This window comes from Ochotona princeps, chromosome 28, assembly GCF_030435755.1.
Source record: "Ochotona princeps isolate mOchPri1 chromosome 28, mOchPri1.hap1, whole genome shotgun sequence".
NCBI lineage: Eukaryota > Metazoa > Chordata > Mammalia > Lagomorpha > Ochotonidae > Ochotona > Ochotona princeps.
This window is the reverse complement of record NC_080859.1, coordinates 19,294,793-19,322,377: the sequence shown is the minus strand read 5'-3', so window position 1 is coordinate 19,322,377 and position 27,585 is coordinate 19,294,793. Positions and strand designations below refer to the sequence as shown.

Here is a 27,585-nt window from a genome sequence, read left to right as displayed (position 1 = left end):
CTTGTCTAGAAAGCCAACTGCCTAATGGCACCTGTCGCAAGGAGCTCACACTGGGTGACCTGGTAACCTGGGATGCAAATACACATCTTTTCCTCTCTGCCTCACATTCAAAGAGTGGTTTTGCAGGACCTCAGGGATGCCGTTTTTCACATAAAAATGTCCTTTACGGTATTCCACTTGCATGAGGAACAAGGAAAAATCACTATAAATATCACTATGAATGCTCGGCGAGTCCTCTTCTCCAGCATTTTGCCTGATAGTAACAATTGCATTAATCTGAAAGGATCTATTTCTGACCATTTTCCTCCCTCAAGTGGAGAATGGCCTGAGGGTTAAGGGTCATTAACAACTTTCACTGAGACAAAAGAGTCCACTGTGGTTGCTAGGAGACCCAACAGGCTGACTCCTGTCCAGAACAGTTGTGACTCTTCCTGCAGAACCACCCACTAACTACAGCAGGAACCACAAGCCGACCACAGAAAACTGTAAAGGCCGGGCCAAACCCTGTCCTCAAAGGACTTCGGATTTCTGGGTTTTTTGCTTGCTTGTTTTGCTTTTTTTAGTTTTACTTATTTAACTTGAGGGTCAGAATTGCTGTGAGAGGGATGAACAGAGATCTTCCGTCTGCTGGGTCACACTCCAAATGGCCACTATAGCATGATGGGTGAATGGTTCAAAGCCAGGAACTGGAAGCTTCCTCTGGGTCTCCCTTGTGGGCGCAGAGCACCAGGCACTTCAGTGATCCTCCACTGCTTTCCCAGACCATGAGTAGCGAGCCACATCACAGATTTCTGCTGTTAGCATAAGATCATAGAGCACCTTCTGAATAAGTTTGTTGGTTTTTATTCTGAAGGGGCATACAGCAGCAGTCATCTGGAAGGAGAGATGGTAAATGTTTAAAATAAATAAATAAATATAGACCACGGGCCAAGGAGCAAGCGTGGTCTATCAGAGTCACTCCTGGTTCATTCTTCTATATGTCCGAACCACAGTGAGCATTCCAGACACATGGTTCACCAGACAAAGCTCCAGGCCTTACAGAGCGATCAGGCCAAGGCCGAGTGCCGAAAAGATTGCCAAGAGTTGGACTTTCAAAGGAGACACGAGGAAGCAGGCACTTCACCTGACACAGAAGGCATCGGCACCCCACACCCTAGGACTTAGCTTAGATATCCAGCTAGGAGACTGGGCTCTCACCAATGCAGATCCTAGCAGGCACCAGACCATCTTACTGGGCTCCTGCCTTACATGTGCAAATCTCGGGGCTCAGCTCTGGCCTGCCCCAGCCCCAACCCTTACAGATATTTGGGGCTGAACTAGCAGATGAAGAAGAGCTATGCCACATCCCTTCTCTCGCCCCCTTCACCTTGACTTGGGCGTGCATATACAGGACTCTCAAACACACGAATAAAGAGGAGACATGTGTTCTCTGCCACGTGCCATCACTCTAGCGGAAGCCACGGGGAAACTAAGAGAGAAGCTTTCTGATGTCCGTTCCCATCTGTGTAACTCTAGGAACAGCCAGGCCCCTCCTCCCTGGGCACAGTGACACTGGCTTTCAAGAGTGACTGCCGGCCCTGTCTAGCATCTGGCACCCTGCCTGGTCAACCACAGGTTTGACTGTTACACTTAAGGGTCATTTGTTACAGAAATAACAAGAAATGAGATGGGTGGAAATTAAAGATGACAGAATCAGGGAAAAGACAACGCAGGCCTTACAAAAGCCAGAGAGGTGACTTTCATTTGAGGAGGACCTGCAAGTCACACTGAAGTGTATTTATAAACCTACAAGGCAGATTATACAATGGAATCACATCACACGCCCAATTAAGTGAGAAGAATTAACTGCCTGTGATTGGCAGAGAGCAGGACGGACAAGTTCAAAACTACAGATGGTTTTTCCGCTGTGCCACTTGCTAACTCGAGCTAACTCGACATTCCAAAGTAAAGATGAGATTTTTTTTTTTAAGGTGCAGTGCCATGGACAATCTCAGGTCAAAGGTGGGAAGTATGGCCCAGGTAACAAAGCTTGGTTTTTTTTTTTGGTTTTATTTTTTTCCCAAAATCAGACCCTAAATGCATACATTCTCATTAACCTGGTGCTCCAGGCAGTCAACAATGAAAGGAATTGATTTTAGATGTGAGTTTCATCACCTACACGTTGTACTTACACACAGCTGCATCTGGATGACCATGCTGCCCAGAGGCGGGAGCACAGGCAATGGAGCACTCTCCCCGGCCCCTGGCCCTGATGGTTCTCCGTAGTGCCCAGCCGTCTCTAAGTTTTGATTGTGAAAGGCACCAGCTATATCTGACTAAAGCGGAAAATGGCCCATACCACAGCTGAGCACAACGCAGACCAACAGCGACTTGCTGGAAACTGAAAGGCATACAGCCACAGACAGGAAACCCAAGTCGGAAGCAACTGTTCCTCCCAAGCTTCCGGAACAATTCTGCTTCCATGCATTTTCCATCTCTGCTGACACTAAATGCTGACGGTTCCCGGGAAGGTCAACATTTCATTACCTAAACTCTCACATGCGCAAGGAACACACACAGACTTTGCTACAAAACGTGTCCAGACCGTGAGGAAAAGATCCATCGTCTCAGAAACAGCCAAAGAGAGGGCTACTATGCTGGTGGTGAGAGTACACACAGACGACAAAAGGATCTTAAGGTTAACGACACCGTTGGTCATGGAGCCAGTGAGGAACAGTCCTCCGACAGGAACAACAAAATCCACACACTGAGAAAAGGAACAGACACTTACTGAAGCCCTTTCAAAGCAGTCTCCGGTGATACGTTGCAAAAAGAACGCTGCAGCGAATCCTCCTCCACCTGCATTTTTATGCCTGTCCCCACAGGAACAAGTCCACACACGAAAATGTCTCCTTATACAGGTAGCCATTTTCCATTATGTTCATAGTTAAAAACAAACAAACAAAAAGTTCTTTGGGCCACAAAACTAAGTAAATCAATGAACAGATACAAGCCATACAAAATAGCAGAAACAACAATAATCACAGCTATTTCTGTATCTTTACATTTTTTGCTCTGTAGACACTATTGTCCTGATCCTGCTGGAGGGCGGGGGGTGGGGGGGAAGACTTAGTAATTAAGCAAGTTAATTAAGGGGAATCAAATAGCTTGCCCCAAATCGTGTAACACGGAGAGGCAAGCGGGACACACCTGCGTCTGCCCGATGCCAAGGCTGTTACAGCACCTGACACGGCTTCTCCACGGGGTCGATTCAGTTTCCCACGCTCAGCCTGCCTTTCTCCCAAGTAGATGAGTTTGTGGGCAAGAGGTCATTCTCCTAAATACTACTTTTCAAAGAGTGACTACAAGAAGCGCTCAGTACCTTAAAGGAGTAGGACATTCCGTCTCCAAACCTGTCTTGATCACTTTGTATCTTAGGACGCAACTACCCTTCCCTGGCACACGACATGATGAACTGAGTACACGACCATGACAATTAAGTCAGAGGCACAAGGCTTGGAAACCTGAGACAGTGGACCTTTCTGAGCTTTTCGCTTATGGCCTCCGGGCCGAAAGGGCAGCTGGCCTCCAGCTGTCATGGGGAACAGGTCTTACCTGGGTCGTTGTGAGAGTGAGGCACCACAAAGACCTGAAGGGGCTCGGCATCCCACTCATCATTCTGATAGGTAATATCAAACCCTTGCTTCCAAACTCCACCGTCCGGATTGTCGAAAGGAATGAGGCTGTACACATCCAGCATCTAAACGCGCAGCACAAGAGAGTTAGGGGGGGAACTGTTACCGTTTCACCCTTCTGCTAGTCTCCACGTCGGCTTTAAAAAACACAGTATGGCTATAGCTACACAAATGGGAAAGTTTGAAGCAGAAAACATGCAGCTCCCTTTCAAAGGTTTAAAATGCTGCTTCTGCTGCCAGAAAACCCCTGATGAAAACCCCCTTCAGTTCCTCCCTCCCTGAACTGAAAAGATATTTATAGGACTACAACAATGAATAAAAAATACCTGATGAAACTTGATGAACAAATAGTTCAGCATGTTTGAATGTTTTACATTTGAACTGTCTTCATTTTCTAATCAGTCCTATATATTTCCAAAATCTATTCCTGAATGAAAATGCATCTGTAACTCTTCTACCGGGCATGTATTACGTTTACTATTTTTATTCTCAAAGTAAAACACAACAGGGCCAACTTGGCATAATCATTCAAAATATAGGATATTCTTAACACTGAGATGTAGCTTGGAAGTATCCAAATGTTTCCAATTCTTCCAATGCAATATTCTATCTAGTCACAATCTGGACCCAAAAAAAAAAACCACTCAGATTTTACTTTTAGCCTTCATATTCTTAATAATACCAAATGTGACAAGGAACACAATTTCTTATATAATTGTTAAAATTAATCCAGGATGCAAAAACTACATCTTAATATATACATGAGTTTCAAAACAGTTTAAAAATATCAACCTATAGAAAACCAGTTGGTCATGCAGGATTCCAAGGCAATGACGTCTCTCTTCCGATGGTATTTGTGATGTTCCTCCCAAGAAACATCCCAGAAATCTCCAGGGATCAGCTGGACAGTGATAAGCAGCTCTATTGCTACTCCTCCTGGATCTTTCTTTGGCATTTTCCCTGTCCTCGCTGTCTCTCTCTGCCTGTCTTTTGTGACTGCTAGGTCATTCTGCCTGTCCAGCCTAGATCATCACAACCACAATCTTCCCATTCTCTTAGCGTTGATGACAGCATTCTTAAATATTTAAGTAGTATTTAACACAGCCCTAACAACAACAACAAAACCAACATTCAGTGCATCCAAACCAAACACAGGATTCTGATTCGATCTAAATTTGACTACACACAGGCTCGGAAGCTTGCAGGTGTACAGCCTGGCTAGTCCCAGGAACCCCAGCTTCCACCTTGGCATGTGAGCCATGCATGACCTTGGGACTCTATCATCTCCTCTAAATAGAAAAGGCCTACTGCAAAGCCATACCAGGAGTTACAAGCTTTATTCAACAGTCATTCTCATTAAGTTCCAATGTCTTAAGGTCTTCTCATTAAGTTCCAATGTCTGCTCTCAGGCAGAGGGTAAACAGAGCTTGCCTTTCGTTTGTATAGTAGAGCCAAGAGCAACACACCCTGAGTTTAAAAAAGGCAGAAGTCCTTTCTGATCTTTTTTCAACTCCATGATCTTCTACAATGATGTCCAAGGGAAATAAAAGCCAAGTAAGCAATTTTTAAATATCTAGTGCTGAAACAGAGGTGAAATGTATTTTAGTGGCACACTTCAAATGATATCCTCCATATAAAACTGATGCAGAAATAAAGATCTTTTTCTATGTTAAGTTGAATAGACTTTGTGTTTTTCATTACTATACATGGAGCCCATCTCAAGTCAAATCAGCCACACTTGAGGGGCCCAGAAGTCAACACTGGCAATGGCTCCCACACTAGAGAGCACAGCTCTAGAACGTTCATTCCCCTTCCCCTTCGCAAAAACATATTCAGCAAAAATACCTAGCCCTATATGATATGAAGTCTATAATACGCAGCAATATGTAGTAAAGATCAGGGATTTTCCTGTGTTTTCCAAAGAAAACAAGAAAATCTCTTTGGTACAACTTAAACCTCTAAAGATTTTGTCATTATAGACAATAAGACCCAAAAGGCATACAGAACATCCTATTCACACAAGTATAAAACAGCAAGGAAAACAATGAATTATGGAATTTTACTGCTGAAAGAAACAAAATCAGTGAGCATCTGACTGTCAGATCACTTTACAAAGGGAGAAGAATTAAAGCCATTCACCAAGCAAGAATAGACACCCACCAAACCTGAAACAGAAAACAAAAAGTCTGGTGATTATCACCCCTTGTATACATCACCTGCACATCTGGATGCTGCCTTCCGCTCTGGGAGGCAAAGAGACAGTCTGCAGGGTGGGACTGAAGGGGCAGCTGTGGAAGCAGAAGATGAGGGCCAGCGCCCTGGCTGAAATTGCCTTGCGAACTTTTCGAGCCATCATCCACGGACTCACTCAGATTGATGACCGAGTCTCTAATATTGGAGATGATCTCATTATTTTCAGCTAGCAACCTCTCCAAATGGTCTATTTTTTCTTGCAACATGGAGAGCTGACCCTATAACAGAAAAGAAAAAGGTGTCCATGTGAGAGACACTAATGTAGTCAAGAGGGCAGCCACTCACCCATCACTCTTCACTGTTATGACCAGGACGGAGGAAAGCATGAGGAGCTGGCAGGCTTCAAACTCCAATTCTCAGCAGAAGTCTCCCCCATAGTGGCAATCTTGATGTAATCAATGGGCCACAGAAGAATTCAAAATGATTCCCAATCAGTTTCCCATTTCCCCCCAATCCAACCCCAAAAGATCTTTAGGTTTCTGGCATCGCCAAGTACAACTGCATGTTTTTTTCTGGATAGCACATTATTTCAATGTAACTGATTCAAGTTACTCTTAAGGATCAGAAAATATGACACTGAAAAGGATCATTCATTTGCGATATATTAACATTACTGGACAATTCCTAAATAAGCAAGAACTACTATGGAAAATCAATTCCTCAGCTCCTACCTGGACAACAACGTGAACACCATGAGTCATTCTGACTGCTACACTGCGCAGCTGTTTCGTTTCCTCAGCTAATTCTCACACGAAGAGACTTGCCATCTCAAGACAGGCATTTGGCATGGACATAAAGATGCCACTTGGGAGGCCCACATCTCATATCAGAGTGCCCAAGTTGAAGTCCTGGCTCCATTTCCAACTCAGCCTTCCCGAGACTATGCGCCTTGGGGGGCCGCAGTGGATGACTCAAGCAGGTGCACCCTGCCACTCACATGGCAGATCCAGACTGCATTCCTGCTTGTGGCTTTGGCTTGACTCAGCCCAACTCTACCGCAGACCTCTCTCTCTCTCTCTCCCTCCCTCCCTCTCTCCCTCTCTCTCCCCACTCTTTCCTCCCCTCACTCTCTCCCTCCTTTCTTCCACCTTTCTCCAAATGTGAATGCCCACCTTTCAAATAAGTGATTTGCTTAAATCAGAGTCTTGTTAGACACAATGACACTCCAGCTGAAGAAAAAGGCACCCCCCTTATCTTCCCACCATCCCCTTTCCTAGTTGAGGCACCAAGGAGACACTTCTATATCTGTCATACTTCTGAAACTCAGTGATACTTTTTGAGTGAACACCCACTGTGTCTGGCATAACGTTTCATGCTGGGAAGACAGATGTGCATAAAATATGGGTTCCTGTCTTGGAAGACACAGGGTGACATCATAACTGGCAATCGCCTACTCCCGTTTCCTAAAAATTCACATTAAACTTTTTAAAAACTACATGTATGGTGAACAAACACACTTATGGAAAAGAACATGGGAAGCCACATATGAACACGGCTAAAAACTGCTATGAATATTTATATTTGTGTTCGGTTTGTGACTATTTCCTGATTTTATAAAGCAGGGAGAGGAGAAATAAGAACACTTCTTAAAGAAAAGAAGGGAATTAACAGCAAATTAGCTTCCAAGTCAGGGATTCAACTCCGACAGATGAACACCCACAGTGCCCTGGTGTTGGAGAGGCAAGAAGCTCAAGGCCCATGCAGACCTGCAAGATACCATCACAGGGCCTCCCTTCAAAGAATTATGTGATAGAGGCCCACACAAAGGCTCAACTGGCCAATCCTCTGCCTGAACCACCAGCATCCCACACGGGCACCAGTTCGTGTCCCGGCTGCCCCACTTTCCATCCAGCTCCCTGCTGTGGCCTGGAAAAGCAGTAGAAGATGTCCCAATGCCTTGGGACCCTGCACCCATGTGGCACACCCACCCAGAAGAACTCCATACTTCTTATCAGCTCAGCTCCAGAGGTTGTGGTCATTTGGAGAGTGACTCATCAGATAGAAGAGCTTTCTGTCTCTCCCATTCTTTGTAAATCTGTCTTTCCAACAAAAATAAGTAAATAAATACATCTTACACAAAAAGAAAAAAAAAAGCAGCAGCACATGACAGTAGTAGGTGACAGTAGCACCCTTCCTGGTGCCGAGAGGGCGGGTGCCAGAGGGGGAATGCTGTCACAGCAGTGGGACTCTGCAGCCTGTTCCTCAGCACAGAGGCAGGAAGTGCAAGTCCCTTTCCCCTTGGTGAAAAGCAAGAGAGAGACTAAGCATCGGTTCACAGGTGGAGACAGAAAAGCAACAGTAACTGGAAACACTAGCTGGAAACAATGGGATGAGACTAGATGAACCCGCAGATCTGCATCAACGAAGCTGCCCAAATTGTATCAGACACAAACTCTCCTTCCCTTGTCAGCACACAAGGACGTGGCTCAGAAGTGGCTGCCAACAGAGAGCTAAGAGAGTCAGCTGAAAAAACCGAAAGTTCAATCTAAGGCAGCCACGTACACAGCTGAACAATCTATTTCCCCAAACAGCTTGGTCCAAGCAGGAATGTCCCTTCTCTTATTCTCAGGCTGTGGCTGTTTGAAACCACTGCAGATAGAATCTGTTGAGTACGTCCAACATTGAGCAAAGAAACTTACTTGCGTGATGCTGCCACTGCAGCAGGTGTGAGTAAACCAAGCTTTTCTTATTCCTGGCAGAATTACAACAATGGTGACTGGTCTTGTTGAAGTCAAGCCATGCATGTTAGCAGAACACAACCTCAGCTTGACCTGGAATGCTGTCATCCCAGAACTCCGAAAGATGTCACAGGTTTCATCAACGTCACTGGACTGCACTGTTAGAGTTTTTAATACACGGGTGCCTACGTTTCTCCAGCTCTTTCTGAACTTTGGGGAAAGGGTTAAATGGCAGCTGCATACACAGCAAAGTCGCCTGTGGTTCTAAGAACATGCAGCGAGAAAGAAGAAAGAAAATGAACTCCAAATTCTTTACAGTGGTCTTGATCCCATCACCTGTGCATGAGAACATTACTCAAGATAAACATTTTGGGAAATCTTTCATAAAAAGGGATCATACAGGCACTGCAGATGACTCTCAATCTCACCAAGGCTTTACCGGCACAATTAACGAGTGGTACCTCGAAGTCTGAGCTAAGGAAGTACTTGCAGAAAATTGTGGCCTAGGGATACGTCAGCATAATAGTCTAATGAAAACTATTTCTAAAAGTACATTATGCTGTGCAGTTAGGTCTCCCTCCAAATAGCCAACATTCCTGAAATGCACCTCACATGCAAATTCTACACAGGCAAAAGACTAGGGTGGGGCGATCTTAGAAGAATGCACCCACAGCCTTCGTTAAAGCAACAGAAATCAGAGATAACGTTTCAATTGCGATCACAAGTCAAAGAATCCTGATAGTAACATTGAAAAAGACAATTTTCTGAAGGCTGAGGAAATCACTTAGGAGAAAACCACTTCCTGCTTTTGATACTTGCATCATTGGTGGGGGGGTGGTTTGCAGTGCTGGGGAGTGGGGAAGGGGTGGGAGTCAGAAGATTTGGTTTATTTTGCTTTTGGTGAAAAGGCTGAACAACAATAACAAAATCACAGATATCACACACTTGGACAGAGTGGATTTCAAGCGTACTACAAACCATAAAAGGATGACACCCATGTGGTTCTATGAAGAAAATCCACATTGCGAAATAGAGGCTATCCCTATCAGTTTACTCCAGAATGACCTGCTGGAGGGAGAACCATGGCAGCTGAGGACTGGAGTGGCTGTTGTTGCTCAAACCTGGCTGAAGCCACACACCTTCCTCCCCCATGCAGCTGGAAGGTTCTGGGGCCTCCCTTCTCCCATCCCAAATGCCCACCTTTGCATGTTCCAAGGTCAAGGCTGGCAACTGCTCCAGCCATTTGTTAACTCTCTAAACCCTTTCCGACAAACTCACTTTCTAGAGCAACTGGCTCTCAGCTCTGCTGTACCACGTGAGACCTCAAAAAGTTTAGGGGAAATGGAACTCGATGCTCATAGGGCCTTGGAAACACAGTCATTATTCTCAGAAGGCCAAGCCATTTCCACTCAAGGGAAATTCAGGTGCCCTGGCACTGCTGAGAAAGACTGGGCAGCTCCAGGCTAGCACAGAGGCAATCCCAAAGGAGATGAGCCGGGGAAGCTGTGGGCTGAGTGCGGAAGGGAGCCTCAGTGTGAGCTGGCAGCCCCCAGCATGCTGGGTGGCCCACTGAGGGCCGGTTCTCGCACTTTCTTCCAGAGCAGGCGCCTTTTTCTCCCATCTTGGATGTCAGGACTCCCACCAGCAGCCCCCAGAAGGCTCTAAGCCGTTGGACTTAGACTGAGGGTACCAGCGCCAGCCTCCACTCTCCTGAGGCCGGGGCACCCAGATAGAAACACTGCACTGGTTGTGCAGCTCACAGACCATCCGGCTGCTACTCTGTGATCAAGCCAGTGGATTCTCCTCATGACTTTCAGCTTCTCCCCCTCTCCACACACACACACACACACACACCCCACCCTCCAGTATCTCACACTTATGGAACATATTCCCCATACCCACACACACCCCACATAACATACACACACATCCCTCCCACTACACATACCCACACACACACCCCATTACACACACAGTACACATACAACACACTGAAACAACTCCCACCCTATTCACACACCCAGCCCACAGTCACATACTCCACATACGAGAATACCCCAACATACTTCATTCATACACCTACACCCACAGATAACAACTGACACATGGGCCTCACATGTGTAGACATGCACCCCACATATGTAGCAACTATACATTGATTCAATACCCACACATATTTCCCACACACCCACCAAACAACATACAATATACAGCCACACAGACATCATACAATTCACAAACATTATACACACAACTTACACACAGACACTTACCGCTCACAGCCTCCCCACAATACCCTGCACTGTACACAGACACATCTACATACACCACAAAGGAGGAATCTTTAGAAAGTTCATGGAGAATAGTGCATTATGAAAAACAATGTGAGTGGATTTCTAAAATGTTAGAGGCCAAAATAAACTTACCTTTTTGTTCCATTACTCCATGGACCTTGGTGTACCCTCATACATGTAAACACACATAAGCCTACATGCAGGTACAAGCATACATCATGTCAGCTCTGTCTAAAGAACCTAAAAACAGCCCACATTCTCTTCTGTTCTCCCTGCCGAGTGACAAGGAGCGTGGAGGCTCTCCATCTTCATACCTCATACCCTCTTAGCCATTCCAACCAGCACCTGCCCCACTGCACTGCCCCAGGGATGCCCTCACACAATCCCACGTTTCAAGCCAGATGAAAATCCTGCGCCATGATCTCACGCGCCATCTCCAGCAGCCCAGGGGAGCACCCAAAGCATGCCCTCTGCTGGCCCCTTTACATGGTGTGCACAGGTTAGCTCCAAGGCCTTATGACGTCTCTACACTGCCTGGATCTGCCCAACTCTGATTTAAATTCTGCCGATGCTTCCCATATGCGTGTCTCCTGCAGACACCACTTCCCTGTCAACAGACCTGTGTCTTCAGACGCCTGCCTGACATGGCAACTGGGGCTGCAACCCTAAGTCCACAAAGCACCCTCCTTAACAGGGGCTACCGAGAACCCTCCAGCGTCTCCACTAAGTGGGCCTAACCCCACCTCATGAGGGAGTCTCCGACTTAGTGTCGTAACTCCTTATTCCACTTCTCTCACCTGCTCATACACGCAAACCTAACTTCAGGTTCCTTCCACCCAACCTCAAAGAGATTTGCAAGGTCACCTAGCTCGCTCCCACCGAATGGCCCATGCCCTGCTCCAAGTCACCAGCAACCCCCAAGCCTGCTGCAGGTGCCTCTTATCTGAGCTCCCATTTCCACATCACACGCTTCCCCCTCCCCAGCCACACGTTTCTCTGCATCCAGGGCTGGTTTCCTGTTGCACTTAAAATCAAGTTAAAACACCTCCCACCAGTCAAAAAGGACTCGCGTCTGCTTCCCTTGGCCACCCCCACATTTAGCTTCACCCTGATCTTATCTCAGTGCCTCCTCCCAGCAGACTCTCCCCACCCTTCTCACCACCTCTGAACAGTACATCCAGCGCACACCTCAGGCTCCACCTCTGCAGAGCCTCCCGGCCACCCCATCTGGAAGGGGCCTCCTCGGGCTGTTCTCCATCTCAACCTCTCTTCTGCTTTCTCCACAGCACTGTCATTACCTCTAATACTCCTCTACTGCTTCCCACGTTCACCACCACCTGAGTATACTGCAAACGGGGCCCAACAGCAATTCTGCTCTGCAAACTACCCCAACGCACAGCACAAAGGGTGGTACACAGACAGAGCCAAACTATTCCCTGGGAGAGGAAAAAAAAAAGTGCTCAGCTGAATGTTTGGTAAACTTGCACCCAAATCATACATACATACATACAAAAACAAAATTTTTCAGCAAGTTTTAAAAAAAATGTTCTGAGGCTGGTGCCATGGCAAAAAGGCTAAGTGCCCCCAGCATCTCATGGGGCACCAGTTCAAGTCTCAGCTGCTCCCGTTTCAATCCAGCACCCTGTGTATGTTCCAGGGAAAGCAGCAACAGATGGACCAAATGCTTGGGTCCCTGAACCAACGTGGGAGACACAGGGAAAGCTCCAGGCTCCTGGCTCTGGACCAGCTCAAGTCTGGCCACTGGAAGCCGTTTGGAGAGTGACCCAGTGCTGGAAGACACCCAGACCATTGCGGGAATGACAGCTGGCTCTCAGGAGCAGGGCCAAGGGTGCAGCTCCTTTCTCAGGCTAAGAGGACAGACTCTGTGCAGTCCAGCCAAAGGGTCCAACTTCACTCCATCAACACCCATGGTTTCCACCCGATGCGCTCTGAGGGGGAATAGGAACAGAATCCCAAGATGAACTGAGGTACCTGCGAGTGTGGCAGTGAGACACAATCTGCACTCAGCCCAATCGAGTTCCAGGTTAAGAGCGTGTAGAAGTAATATTACCACATCCATGATCAGCTATTGACAGCACTCCAAAGAAACATCTCACTTAACGTGTATCTGTCAGTCACTCCAGACCCAGTTTTTATTTATGCCTTTGCCTTTCAAACCCAAGAAGAGAGTACACCTATCACTACATCACACCCAGATCTTGCTGGGAGCTGATTCTGCAACTGATCATGCCCCGTCTGTAAAGCAAGAGTGAGCAAGACCCAGAGGGTGACACCTCACACCCTTGCAAGCTGTGAAGGGGCATGTGTGGCCTGGTGAGGTTCTACAGCTATCTTGGAATAGAAGAGTAAAGAGGGGGCAGTCTGCCTTTATGGTTACAAATAATTTGCAAGAAAGAAACAACAATCTTAGGACCATGGCAGTGGTGTATTATGCTAATCCTCTGTCTGAGATGCTGGCATCCCACAGGGCCAAGAGTTTGTATCCTGGCTACTTCACTATGATCCAGCTCCTTATTTATGGCCTTGGAAAGCAGCACAAGATGGCCAAAGTGCACAGGCCTCTGAATCCATTTGGGAGACTCAGAAGAAGTTCCTGGGTTCTGGCTTTGGATCAGCTCAGCTCTGACCATTTTGGCCATTTGGGGAGTGAAGCAGTGGAAAGAAGGTCTAGCTCTACTTCCTGTAACTCTGCCTTTCAAATAAAAAGAAATCTTTTAAAAAAAAATTAATGTCTCCATCATGAACAGAGTTCTGTAGTCTGCAAATAAGGCTCAAGACCATCTTGGAGCCCGAGCGGGCAGGTGGCATGCAAGGCAAGTGCAGTTTGCCTTGATCAGCACAGTGGAAGTAGACGAGGAAAGGACATGAGGAAAGAGATGGACTAAGGTTGACTGGCTTGGAAGAGGAACAGATACAGCGCTCAGCTTGTCTGTGGTAACTAGAAGGGTGATGGTGAAGAGAAGCAGCTGCAAGCGTCACATCCCAGAACTGTTACCTACTTGAGTGCTGGTGCTGACTGACACACAGGCTCTGGACCGCGAAGAGGAGTCAGAGTCTGGGAGGCTGGGGCACATATGAATTCCAGCAACAGCAAATGGGATTACCTCAAGAGCATGCCCAGATCTGTTTGTTTTTTTATCATTTTAAATGGTTTGCCAGGAGGTTCTCATGTTCCCAGCTGGGAACCACTGTATTAAAGCTCAATACAGCAAGTGTGATTTGCTAAGAGAGGGAGTGTGTTTCTCCAGCAGGGGTGTCATCATTTCTGCAGTCATCCCAGACAGCCAGCCACTGCTAAACACACACAGAAAGCCCTGGCTGTATAGTCAGACCTCGGGCACCTAACAGTAAGGCTCTTTGGTCTGACACAATGCCACGGAGCCTGCAGGGATTCATCCCACCCTTAAGATGCATCACACTGGGACCAGAAAGAGTGTCAACCAGGGCTGTGGTTATCTCTTCCTCTCCATCAACAAGCCACAGACCACAGGAATAAATGACCTTCCAATGGGACTTTCCAGGCCCGCTGTGTCTCCTGCCTGAATTCCTTCCTTGCCTTTGTGTGGTCACTTGTCTGTTCAAGGAGATGCAAACACTAGCCAAGTGAGCACAAAGAATAATGAATTACATCACAACTTACCAAAACTCAAAAGCAAGACACGCTTCATGCTGGCAACTCACTGGACGTGACAGTATGGGGATACCTGGATGCAGACAGATGACAAGAGTGCCAAACAACTGGAGGAGAAGAGGTAAAACCCTAAGTGCACCATTCCCCACCCTGGCAGAGTTCCCCAGGAACTCTGATTCTGCCTGTGCAATCACTCCACAGCCACCAGCACCACAGAACCCCCTGCCTGGCTTGGTACCAAGCGCACCACCCTCCTCCAAGCACATGGTCAGAGTCTGGGTGCTAGCGCTTTCTGCAGGCTTCAGGAAACAGCTCCATTTCCACCCCCAGGAGATTAGAACCATGCGACCCCTAATCTGAACCAGCCCAATCAGGCTTCATAAAACGACTACCTACTGAAGCGACACATCCCAAGCAACAAGCCATTGCACAAGATCTGCTTTTAACAACTATTAGTAGAAGAGGGTTTTTAGGTAGAATAAAGTGTTTGGATTATAAAATATGTTAATAAAATGCAATTTTATTACTCATGAATCCATGCAGCAATTACAACTAGACAGCATTAAGCAAATGAACTGTTGACTATTGGAATTCTTTCAGTACAGTACTTCCTAAACTGGTCTACAGAACACTACTTTGGGCTATTCTCTGGGGAGTGAGGTAAATGTTTTTAAATCATACTGATTCAAATTCTAAAATATATATATTTGCATTTTTATATGTAACACAGGGCAACCCACCCACAAAGCTGTATGAGTAATCCTCAGGGCCTTAGAGTCATGCTGTTCTGTCAATTACGCATCATCCAGTTACACCCCCAAAACTCCTTCCCCCTGGAGGAACAGCATAAATTCTATCTGGGGATCTGCTGACAAAAGTGCAGTCAATACATTCAATTTCAAAATAAAGATCATTAGCGGTGGAAAGAGCCAATCAGCCTCAACAATGTTAAACTATGAAAATCAATGCAACTGACATGACTGAGGTCACGTTTCATAACCAGTTTTGGGGAGCTCCTGAAGACAGGGTTAATTTAAATAATCAACCCCCTTTCCACCTCATTCCATTCACCATATTCTCAATCAATCCTTCCATTAGCTACTGACTGGAGACACAGGTTTTAGGCAAGCCCCCATCTCAGTTATTCTAAATTCTGAATATCCTAACTACTTCGTACAAGCACCAAAGGTTTTAATGTTTGACAATCTTTTCCCTTCCCCTTTCTTAACAAAAGTGCATCTGAACCAACCCACCTACAAAGGCACAGTGGAACACAGTATCACAGAAGCAAAAAATGCAATAGAACACAATAGCAAATCTCCGAAAACATCTGTTAAGATTTATTCACTTTACTTGAAAGATGAGAAGAGAGAAAGGACGAAGAGGGGGAGGAAGATGAAGGGAGAGATAAAGATCTGCCATCTGCTGGTTCTCTCCACAAACGGGCCAACCAAGGCCAGGAGTCCAGAACTCTCTCCTGACCATCCTGGTTTCCCCTGTTGGGGGTAGGAGCCCAAATACTTGGGCCATCTTCTTCCACTTTCCCCAAGTGCATTCATAGGAAGCTGGATAGGAAGGTGAAACAGCCATGGCTCAAACCAATGACCCAACAATGAGATTCTGGAGTCACAAGTGATAACTCACAGTGCTGTCCCCCACCCCTGCAAACTAAATATCACACCATCAGTCATCAAAAAAGTGAGACAAGGACACGGATATCCTGTTCGCAAATTTTACTTTTTAAAAAGACAATTGTTGGTTGGGTCTTTTCCCTAAAATTCACATGAAACCATTGTGAACCTCAGGTGCAGTCACAAACATTCAAGAGGCTGCTAGGATTCAAAGACAGTTCCTACTTGTTCAGTTGTAGAGTTGGCTCCAAGCAACCTGAGGGGCTGCTTCTCACCACACACAAGATGCACTCTGGGCATATTCTCAGGCACCTGTCTGGCCTTGAGAGCAACCAGGAGCGTAGAAGCCAGACCTCTATTTGGAGTATTGCCTTTTGACCCCTACCAAATCAATCTTTCTTGCTTTCTCTCTCCACCCTCTCCCTCTTCCCATCACCCTACTCCAACTTTATACACAAAAGCACAGAGAATCATCTACTTTTTATCTTACAATCTAGAAAAGATAATTTAGTCCCACAATTTGCACCAAAAATGTAAAGGGTCTTTTTACATCTCTACTGAAATGCTTCTTCAAAACTCTCCCTTATGATAATCTTATCTTTTCTCAGCGATGACTGTTCCGTGAGCCAGTTTCTGACAATTTGAATACAAGCTGGTTTATTTCATTAACATCTGCTACACCATCTTCGTGTAAGATGCAGAGCTCTTGGCTGTAAGGAAGGAACTTCTAAGTAAGATCAGGTCTGGGGGACTGAATTCACTCTCCCTTCATTCTGCTGATGACCATATCCGGTTGGTAGCCCTGCCCTGCCCTGTCTGGCCCTGCTCTGTCTTGTCCTGCCCTGCCCTGCCTTGCCCCACTCCACCCCATCCCCCACTTCCAGGTCCCTCACTCCAGACCACTAAGTGAAAATGTGAATTCCCAAAGCTGCTTGCTCCATGCACCACTCCCTTCTGCAGAGGATACAACCAGTCTCCAACCTCCAACTCCCCAAAAGACAAAGGTGGGAAGACATTTTTGACTTACGCCCCCTAGCATTACCCTGGGTTAAATCTGCTACAGAGCTCTGGTACGTCTCCTTCCAAAATGTCTCGACTGCAGACAATCCATTGCCTTCTGTCTGCCTTACTTCAAACAGATTCCCAGCTGCCTTCCTGCTTCTCAGTCTTCCTACACACTCCACCAGAATAATCGAGGTGGAATATTCTCTTAGCTCTCTTCCAAGCCTAAAATTTTCTACAAAATGTATTCCCAAACACTGCTTTTCTCAAGCATTTTGAGTAGTTCATTATCATCCAACCTGCAATTCTTCAGTCTGATTCTCGGGGTGATTCACAAGCTCATCCCAAACTCACAACCATGTCTTCCCAACCACTCTTGACAAACACCAAATACTGATTGGAAATGAAGCCAACCTCGTACCTTCTCAGGGGCCTGCCTCCTGCGGGGCCCCGTGCCTTCCAGCTCTGCACTGTACCTGAGCAACGTGCTTTTCTCATTACTTATTTGGAAATGAGCGTCTTACTGATTTGGAAGACCTTAGTTTACTGTCCCTCTCCTTTGGTCAACTTGACCCAGGCCATTATCAGAAACCAGTTTTGCTTCTGAATTCTCTCTTAAAAGTATCAAAATCTAAACAGCACCACAGAGTCTTGTTTTATGCTTAGATACTTTATCCTCAGAACCTAGAACAGTGCCTGGGACATAGCAGGCACTCTACACATCTCTGTCCACTGGTCATACCAAGCATTTACTCAGCAGACACAATGCCTCAGGCACCATTCTACACCCTTTCACTCTTTGAATGAATTCTAATTACTTTGCCAAGCACAGGTGCATTTCCAAAACAACTTACGAAGCTCTATCAAGACAAGTAGCATAAACTACTCGGAACACCATTTTTCTGTGGGATCACACCCTAGGTTCTCAAGTACATGCTGGGTGCAGTACAGCAGAGAGGTTACTCTTACAAGGTCAAGATGCACAGTCGAGGGATGCTGTGATGGAGCAAATGGCAGACGTATAGAGCACATGGATCAGGGACCTTCTCTGAAAAAGTTCAAGGTTAAAATAACTGACCCGGAAGGACCCACCATAGTGTAAAGTCCTCTAGGTCTGCCCTTGTCATTGGGCTATGTGGGACTTTGCTGACAGGCTGGTAACTGTTGAAAGGAGAACTACTTCACTGGATTATAGACATGTAAATTTAAGAGTTATTTTATGTAGAAAAAAAGTGCTTCTGCGAATGACTCACATGCTCAGGCCTCCTTCCTGTACTATTCTACACAAAGCGGGGAACCAGCTTCCGGTCCCCAAATGCCCGCTCCACAGAGACACAATTTCTTGTCACAAAGGAAACTAGACACTATGAACCCTGGAAGAAATACGGCAACTGGAGTAAATCCTAATTATGGACAACGACCAAAAACAAAAACAAAAGGCAAGGCTTTCAATCTTGTGAAAGCACAAGGGACACAATGCTGATGGATGCTGAGTTGCCAAACCTATTTTTAAAATAATGAGATAGGATTCACTGCCTTCCATTTCCTCCATCAGTAAGAAAAAGGGAAAGGGATTAGAAATAGGCAGGAGAAACAAAAAGCTAAACGAGGAAGTCTTGGTCCAGATGTGAAGCAGACGGAAACGCAGCATTAACTCTCCGCAGCTGGAACGGAAGATAAGAGAACTCATTTGCTCTAATGTCTAGAACATTCCCCTCAAGTTGTACAGGTTTAACCAACCCAAGATTATCACTCCTTCTCTCTAAAACCAAACTACTTGATATACAATGGGTCTTACCCATATTATAATAAAGGTCAAGATGCTGCTAACTAGTTTTCTTAAACCATTCTATTTTTTATTCAATGAAAAATGGATATGTTTATCATGTAAAACATGATGTTTCGGAATATGCAAACATCATGGACCAGCTCATCGAAGCTAATTAACATACATAGTACTCACACTTACCATTGTTGATGGTAAGGTCCCTGAAAATCTACTCTGAGCAGTGTTCAGGCACACCATCACATAGTTTCACTATGTTTCACAATAGATCCCTTGAGCTCCTTCCTCCGGACATTCTGTGTCCTTTGCTTATTGGTTTCCCATTTCTGTAACCAATCTAAAGTTAGAACATGTTAAGCAAATGATAAAATGCAGAAGTTGGGCCCAGCCCAGCGTGATAGCCTAATGGCTAAAGTCCTCACCTTGCAAGCACCAGGATCCCATATGGGCACCAATTCGAGTACCAGCTGCTCCACTTCCCAGCCAGCTCCCTGCTTATGGCCTGATAAAGCAGTAGAAGACGGCCCAAAGCTGTGGGACCCTGCACCCATATGGGAAACCCAGAAGAAGCTTCTAGCTCCTGGCTTCGGATGGTTTCAGCTCCACCTGTTGCCGCCACTTGGGGAGTGAATCAATGGATGAAAGATCTTCCTGTCTCTCCTCCTCTCTGTAAATCTGACTTTCCAATTAAAATAATAATAATAATAAATCTATTTTTAAAAATGCAAAGGAAAGACAACCTAAAAAACTTCACTCTATCAACACTACCTGATGAAATACACCACACTTTTTCTGATGCTGTTCAGAAATGTACTGTAACTTAAAAATGACACTAAAACTCTTAAGATACAAATGGTAAGAAAGTGATACATTATCTTTAAGCATGAAGAAAACACAGAATCCAGGAGGACTTCATTCTGCTTTGAGAACAGCGTGCACTAAGCACCTGCTGTTGAGCAGCCCTGAAGACCCACACAGAACTGTCACAGTGTATGAATAAGGGGTGGCCCCCATGGTCTCTCCTCCCTCATGTTCACTCATGCAAACTGTCAGATTAGACTTGGAATTCGAGTCACCGTTGCATTTACAGGAGCTCCAAAAAAATTATCAAAGTCCTGGCCTTCAGTGTGGGAATTACACACCAATGACTGTACGGTGTATGGTCAGAACCTTCACTCCCAGGGTGATGCTACAGGGAGAAATCTTCAGGTGATGGAAGGGAAACAAATTAAACAAGTCAAGCAAGTCTGCATCTAGCTCAAAGTTCCCCAGGGACAGCTGGAAATCCACGAAGCAAGGTCAGTCAGTAACGCCAGGTGGTAAACACCAGGCTTGACATCGAGGCTGTTGAATAACCAGTTAACTCACCTTAGCTTCAACAGATCTGACCACATAATTTGCATTCAAATGTGAGCGACTGAGAAATACAGTTGAAAGTGGGGACAGACAGTTTCTTCTGAAAAGGGGAAGACTTGTGGGCCAATTTCTCTCTCAACTCTTCGACTGCCATTGTAGTGTGAGTGCCACCAGAGACCACACATTGGCCAAGGACAATGAAACAATGTGTTAACAGTTCAGAGATGCAAAAACCTCTCTGAGCCCCTTGCACAAGGAAAACAGAAGTCAGGCTGATTTGCTAATAGCCGACGTGGGCAGAGTTCAAGACCAGAGACCTTGGGGATAGAAGAGCTAGAGGGAATTTTCCGGTCCCCACCTCATCCTTTAAAAAAAAAAAAAATCTCTGTGGGACAGGATGACTCGATCAGGAAGAGAAGTCTCTGTTCCCATCATTCTCTGGTTTCCCACCACCTTGTGCCATTCCAAGCAGATGTACAAAATTAATCAGAATCATAGCAATTAACAGCAACAAAGCAAAGTAAGATGCCACGAGGAGGAAAGGAAGACTCACAAAAGATTTTGGCATAGGGGTTTTATAAAACCTTGCTACTAATCAATGTCTCTGATCTCCCCAGGATGAAAGGTGAGGAACTGAAGTGGGAGCTACTCCCCGCCTCCTTGCAGGCTTCCAGGGTAAAAGGCACTTGCTTTCGGCTGCCATCACCGTAAACTTCTCTCAGAATATGTCCAACTGATCATTAAAAAAAAAACTAAGTTCCAATGCAATTTCCTTTTAACTTGCCTCTGGACATAACTTACTCCTATTCTTGAAAAAAAAATGGAATTAAGAATTCTAAATACTAACTGAACTTTTATCATCCAGAGAAAAGAGGAGGGTTCAAATGATGCCGGTTATCCTTTGGCATGTGAGAAGTCAGTGTTTGGATGAGTCCTTCCCAGAATGCAGCGCACTGAGCACACAGAGCAGAGGGGAGGCCTCTGGCCAGACTGCAGCCCAGGGCTTCACAGGGATGAATCTTCTCCCTGGGGGATGGATATTCAGCAAGCTCTGGAAAGTTCTGATTACTACCCTTGAGGGGGAGGGAGAGAAGGTGCAGCTGGCACATCCTGGGCAGAACACAGGGGAAGTTGAAAGACATGTGACAACTTGCAAAACCAAAGGCTTTCCAGGCCCAGGCGCCCACAGAGGACAGGCGGGGGAACCCTGAGAAGCCAGCACCTGCCGTGTTTGGGAGTCATCTTCCCTTCAGAAAACAGCACGTTTAATTAAAGCAGTTACTACTAATATTTATACAAACACATATGTATTACACTTAATACTGCTTTTATAATATTAATTTTAATAACATTGAACTTAGTCTTTTAAAATACAAGGATAAGGGCAGCGGCGCGGCGTGGCCTAGCAGCTAAAGTCCTCGCCTTGAACGTGACGGGATCCCATATGAGCGCCGGTTCTAATCCTGGAGGCCTTGCTTCCCATCCAGCCCCCTGCTTGTGACCTGGGAAAGCAGTTGAGGACGGCCCAAAGCCTTGGAACCCTGCACCAGCATGGGAGACCCGGAAGAGGTTCCTGGTTCCCGGCTTCCGATCGGCGCAGCACCTCCTCTCTGTATAGCTGACTTTTCAATAAAAACACGAAGGTAAGTTTTACTTCAGTGTAGAAATGTTTGAAATCCACACAGCTTTTTTCATAATATATATTTTCCAAGAGTGTTTTAAAGACTTGTTCTCATATTTACCAAATAGTAGGCACCTGCCCGCAGCCAAGTGCAAGCAACATCTTAAAGGCAGTCTCTCGGAAAAGATATGCTATCGACTCAAGAGACAGTGCACTGAGTCCAAGCAGCGATCGACCCCTGACCCCTGACCCCAGGCTTCGGGCACCAAGCCAGCCCCAGGTGTCGGTTTCTTTACCGGACAACCGATGGGTCTGAGCAAAGACACAGGCTTCTGCCTCCAAATACGCACCTCATAACACAAACAGAAACTGGAGCAGCTAAAACGCCCTGCTTCCCCTCGCAATGCACCTGCTAATCACCATAAGACAAAAGGTTAAGATCCACTCCTAGCGAGGCCTTCCTCCTCCTCTCAGTTCTACGCCAACTTTTATCAAAGTTACTATCAGGACTTCGCTCATCAAGACAGAAGAGGTCAAAACTACAACCAGATCTTCACAAGCTACCAACCTTGTTATTGCCTCTCCTGTCATTTTTCTGGAAGATTCCTCTGTGGAAACAGAGGAACAAGGAAAGCTAAGACTGTTGGACAGAGAAATAAGAAAACACAGGGATCAGCAACAGTGGCTGGACTTCTTCTAGAAACATGTCCCGACCGCCATGTTCCCAGAAGGTCAAAGTTTGAATAACTATCACAGAGAGCAGCAGCTGACTCAGAGTGAAAACAACAAATGGCCTTATTTTCGCCAGAGCTTGGCCCACAGCCCAACGCTAATTAATGAGTAACAGACTATCCCCTTCTAATACAGGACATTAGCTCGATGAAAGGCTGTGTTCAGACCCTCGTTACAGTAACGGACAGAGGATACCAACACAACTTCACACCTTCAGACCAGATGTGGTCAGGAGGGTCTGGAATAAGCTAGAGCCTTAGGGGCACGAAGGGGCGAGGAAAGGTCTCAAGGAACGCAGGAGCAAGGGGAGCCCAGCCTCAACAAGACTCAAAGTGCTGGCATCGCTGTCCCAAGCCCATCCTCACTTCCCAAATGCCCCAGACAGGTCTCCCAGAGCCCCCTCATACAAACCCAGGCAAACCCCAGCCACAAGGGCTGCTTGCAGCACGGAGGGGAGATTCTTTTTTTATTCCATCATTTTTCAGACTTACAAATTTTTAAAAAACAGAAAAAAAGAACAGTGGGTTCACATTCTCCTACGAATCAAGCTGTATTAACATTCACTAGGCTAGATTTCCTTAATTAAAAAAAAAAAAGAAAGAACAACATGATGAGACATTTAAGCTCATTTTTGAATGTGTATTTTGCCTCACAATAAACTTCAAACACTTAGAAACATTCTTACTTTCTCAATAAATGTTATCTGGGCACAAAGATAAAGCGGGAACCTCACTTTCACATTCTCCAGCTGTTTCCAAAGTTAATATTAATCCCTGCAGCCACGTGCTCCCTCCCGACTTAGAGACTGACTGTTGGTTACACAAACCCTGACTCATAAACTCTCCAAACCTAGTCAGGCAGCCTAGTATTCACACAGCAGAGAGTGTACACCTTGTGAAATCCACTTAGAAGGAAAGATGAGGAATGCATCTGCTTTCCAACTCTACAAATCCTTAGTTTCCAGAAAGCAGTTTCAGGAGGACAGATACAGAGAGTGGCAATTTTAAACTTTCTACCAGGGACTTATTAACCCTGAAATAGGGATGCCAACTGAAACCAACCAGGCCACCTGCTGGCTCCAACCTGTGCAAGAATTCCTCCCAGCAGCTCTGGGGTGGGAGAAACGAGAGCACCCCTAAGCCAGAGGTCTCTTGTTAGGGAGCCTGGCCTGGGAGACACAGTCATGGCAGAACGGGAAGGGAATAAAGACTCCAAAAACAGAATGTAGTATCCTTTCTTTCTGTCTTTCCTTCTGTTTGTAATTCCGCCTCTCCAATAACAATAAATAAATCCTTAAAAAAAAAAAAGTATCTTGCTTCCCACTTGAGACCTTATCAGCTACCACAGCTTCCACAGCTGACACTAAAATGGCTCCACTTCTAAGAAACTTCAAGTCCTTCTAGTTAAATCATTCTACTAGACATTTAAAAGGTCATACAAGGGGGCCCCGTGGATGGCTCAGTGGCTAAATCCTCATCGGACATGTGCCAGGATCCCATATAGCTGCCAGTTTGTATCCCAGCTGCTCCATTTGCCAACCAGCTTCCTGATTGTAGCATGGGAAAATAGATGGCTCAAAGTCTTGGGACCCTGCAACCACAAGGGAGACCCAGAGGATTCTGCTGGCTCCTGGCTTCCGATCAGCTCAGCTCAGCTCAGCTCCAGCCATTGTGGTAGCTCGGGGAGTGAATCAGCTAATGGAAGATCTTCCTCTTTGTATCTCCTGCTCTCTCTAATCTGTCCTTCCAATAAAAACAAACAAGTCTTCAAAAAAAATAATAAAAGGCCATACACTGTCCACAGAAAGTTCACGGAAAATAGAAAAGACGCACCACAGTGTTGACATCCATGTTCATAAAAAGAGGTCATGGAAAGGAATGGCATTTAGCCCAGATTTTAAGGTGACCACATCCCACACAGCTTGGGCTCCTCACTCCAACGTCCCACCCAAGTGGACCCTGGGAGAAATTAGCGATGGCTCCAGGAACTAGATTCCTGTGACCACACGGGACACCTGGCTTCTGGCTCTGGTCCTGACCCACTCGCAACCACTGCTGGTATCTGGAAAGCAAACAAGCAAACGACAACTCTTGTGCCCATCTTGTCTCTATAAAACAAAAAGAGAAATTTTAAGTTCATGGACATGGAAAGGTGTGTATTATATATATTTTTAAAATGCCTATGTTCCAGTATTTTCTGCATAGAAATAAACTAATTGAATTTCATGTTTCTGCGAACTTGTTCTATCTCCTTTGTATAAGGACTAACTTGTCTCTATTAAAAGTCGGTGATACAATACCTCAACTTGCCAATGAAATACAAAGTGCTGCAGCCTACCCTCCCCATGCTTGGTGTTATTATCAAATTAAGATCAACACAAAGTTACAGTCAACGCACAGGCTGAACTGCTGTGCCGCCTGGCCTCGAGTTTTCATTGCAACATTGTCCAGCTCCTAAGTGAGCTGGAACACAGGCTGGACAAATCTCAAGCAGGAACTGTTTCAGAAAAAGGACTGCATTTACTCTGGCTTTACAACAGAAATTCCTTAAGAAACAAGCCATAAGCTAAGGTGCTGTGGAACAGTGCGCTAGGTCTTTCTACAAACAGATGGGGGCCAAAGCTTCAAGCTGCATAGTGGTTGAAAAAAAAACAAAGACGGCCCAGCTGCTTGGACAAATCTCAACTTTCAAGTGTGGGATCTGGGCCAAGACAGTCTGCAGTGCCTCAGTTTGCACACCTCATGGCTGCTGATTGTAGGAATCAAGTTCATCTTGCACAACACACAGGTTAATGTCAGACAGGAGTAGTTTACAGAAGGCTGCCCATGGCCCTCTGCTTGGCGATTCCACGCTATTCCAAACACTAAACCAGCAAAACACATCTCCCTCCTGCAGTGAAAATCCGGTGGCAAAAACCCGAGAGAGGCAACCTCCGGCACAGAAAGCTCCAGCCTCCACACAGGCTGTTCTCGTCCAGCTTCTGTCACTTCCATCAAATCTTTTACACTTTAAGCAGAACTTGAGCCCCTAGCGAGTACTACAGACGGATATTAAAATACTGGAATTAACTTAGCCCAGGCTTTCCTGGTAACTGAATGAGTCACTTACTCCTTTCACAACGATAAAATCTCAAGGTTGCCAGAAAAGCCCGATACAGATGTTTGCATAACGCACGTTCAAGAGGGCATCAAGTCAGACCAGAAAACAGTTTCGGTAAAACAAGTCCATGTTTATGATTTGTTTTCTGTAACGGAGAAAATTCTGAAAATGGGGCTGTTGGGACCAGGGGGGCAGGGTGGAAACCACAGCAAGTCTAACATCCAACATAATTAGAATAATTAGAAACAAGGCTTAACTCCTCCTTGTGTTCTCAGAACCTGTAGAATTTACTCTCCCTCCCACTCCACCAACCTTTTTTTTTTTTTCTCCAACTTCATCAGCAAGCACAGGACAAACTCTAAACTCAACATTTAAAGACCCCTCATGGGGCTTGTTTTACCTCTCTGTGTGGTATTTCTTGGAAAGGCAGAGGCTTTGAGAAAAGCTGATGCACCTGCCCCAGCAAGGCATTCAATGCTTCTCACCTGCCAAATGCTTTCAGCACCCCGTACTGATGACAACCTTTATTAGGGACTTACTCCTGGCATAAAAATCCAGCTAAAGTTTGTCCTTTAATTTCAATTCAACGCAAGCCATTCATCTTACTACATGGGGTGAAGAAATGGCAATGATAAGAGAGCAAAATTGAAATAGCCACATTCGAGGTTTTTCCATGCCCCAAGTCAAACAGTGGTTACGACAGCTCCTCTGCATTTGACTGCTTCTGGTTCATTCTCCACTTCTACTAACATTTCTGAAACGCACAGGCCACTGGCAAGCAGTTTGCAACTGAATTTGCACAGGCCCTTTCAAACAGAACCGCGTCCGTTCTGCTTATTTTTAGTAACTTTAAATGAAAGACTTGAGGCTGGTCGTTTTCTCCACGCGTCCGCCCGTCTGATCGCCCGACCCAGGGCCGAGCGCCCCACAGCTTCTAGCGGGAGTAAGACACGCGCTTCCCGCTCCGCACCCCCCACAATGACGACACTAAAATCAGCCCCACAGATTCACATGGAAGAGAGCCGCAGCATGAAATAAACTTTTCTTCCGTCGTAGGAAACCGTGGAAACAGAAAAAACTGCTCAATCTGGGTCCGTTTGGTCCAATTCCACTATGAGGCACGCTCCAGTCATCTGGCTTAACTCCGGGCGGGCCACTGGCTACCCAGAGCGGTGCTCAGGGGTCACCCGCACCCCTCCAGAAGGTGCCAGCAGCCACCTCGCCATGCCCGGGCGCGTGAGCTTCAACACGAACACTTGCTCAGGGCAAGACTTTATTAAATCGGCGCGCCCGGGAAGTGGAGAGCCCCGGGTGGCCTTCTCTTCCACGGAGCCAGCGCCGCACAATCCCGGCTAGAGAAGGGTCGGAACCCTACCTGGGCTCACCTAGCCCCGGCGCGCATGGCAGGCACTCTCCAAACCCCCGCACCCACCTCTGGAGCGAGTCCTGCGCCCTGGCGCTTACCTGAGGAAAGGAGCCCTCGCGCTGCGGGCTCCTAGGGTAGTCCAAGTGACCCCGGTCCAGCATCAGGTAGAGCGAGAAGATCACTACGCAGAAGATCGCGCTACCGAACACGGTGAACTGACGGCTTAACTTCATTTTCCACGATAAACCCCAGGCCACGCTCTCGCCTTCACCAGGTGGCGGCCGCCAGAGGCTCCCTGCACCCGGGCTGAGCACCCGCCGAGCTCACGGGTATGAGTCCGGTCCGCGCTCCGCACCTTGTCCACGGAGCCACCGGGTGCCCTCGGTCCCTGCCCGCTGCCCTCCGGGGCGTCCCTCTCCAAACGGGACTCGCCCTTAGCCA

The 27,585-nt window shown here is 46.3% G+C and overlaps 1 protein-coding gene across 1 annotated transcript in view; it reads right to left on the bottom strand.

The window, feature by feature from the left end:
* Positions 1-27,378, bottom strand: part of MAN2A1 (mannosidase alpha class 2A member 1) — a 147,108-nt gene extending 119,730 nt beyond the window's left edge. Inside the window, exons 1-3 of the mRNA XM_058656332.1 lie at positions 27,243-27,378; positions 5,891-6,145; positions 3,595-3,739 (exon numbers count right to left, since the gene is read on the bottom strand). Coding sequence (XP_058512315.1) covers positions 3,595-3,739; positions 5,891-6,145; positions 27,243-27,377 — 535 coding nt within the window. The 5' untranslated portion in view covers position 27,378. The remainder of the gene's footprint in view (positions 1-3,594; positions 3,740-5,890; positions 6,146-27,242) is intronic.
* Positions 27,379-27,585: the final 207 nt, after the last annotated feature.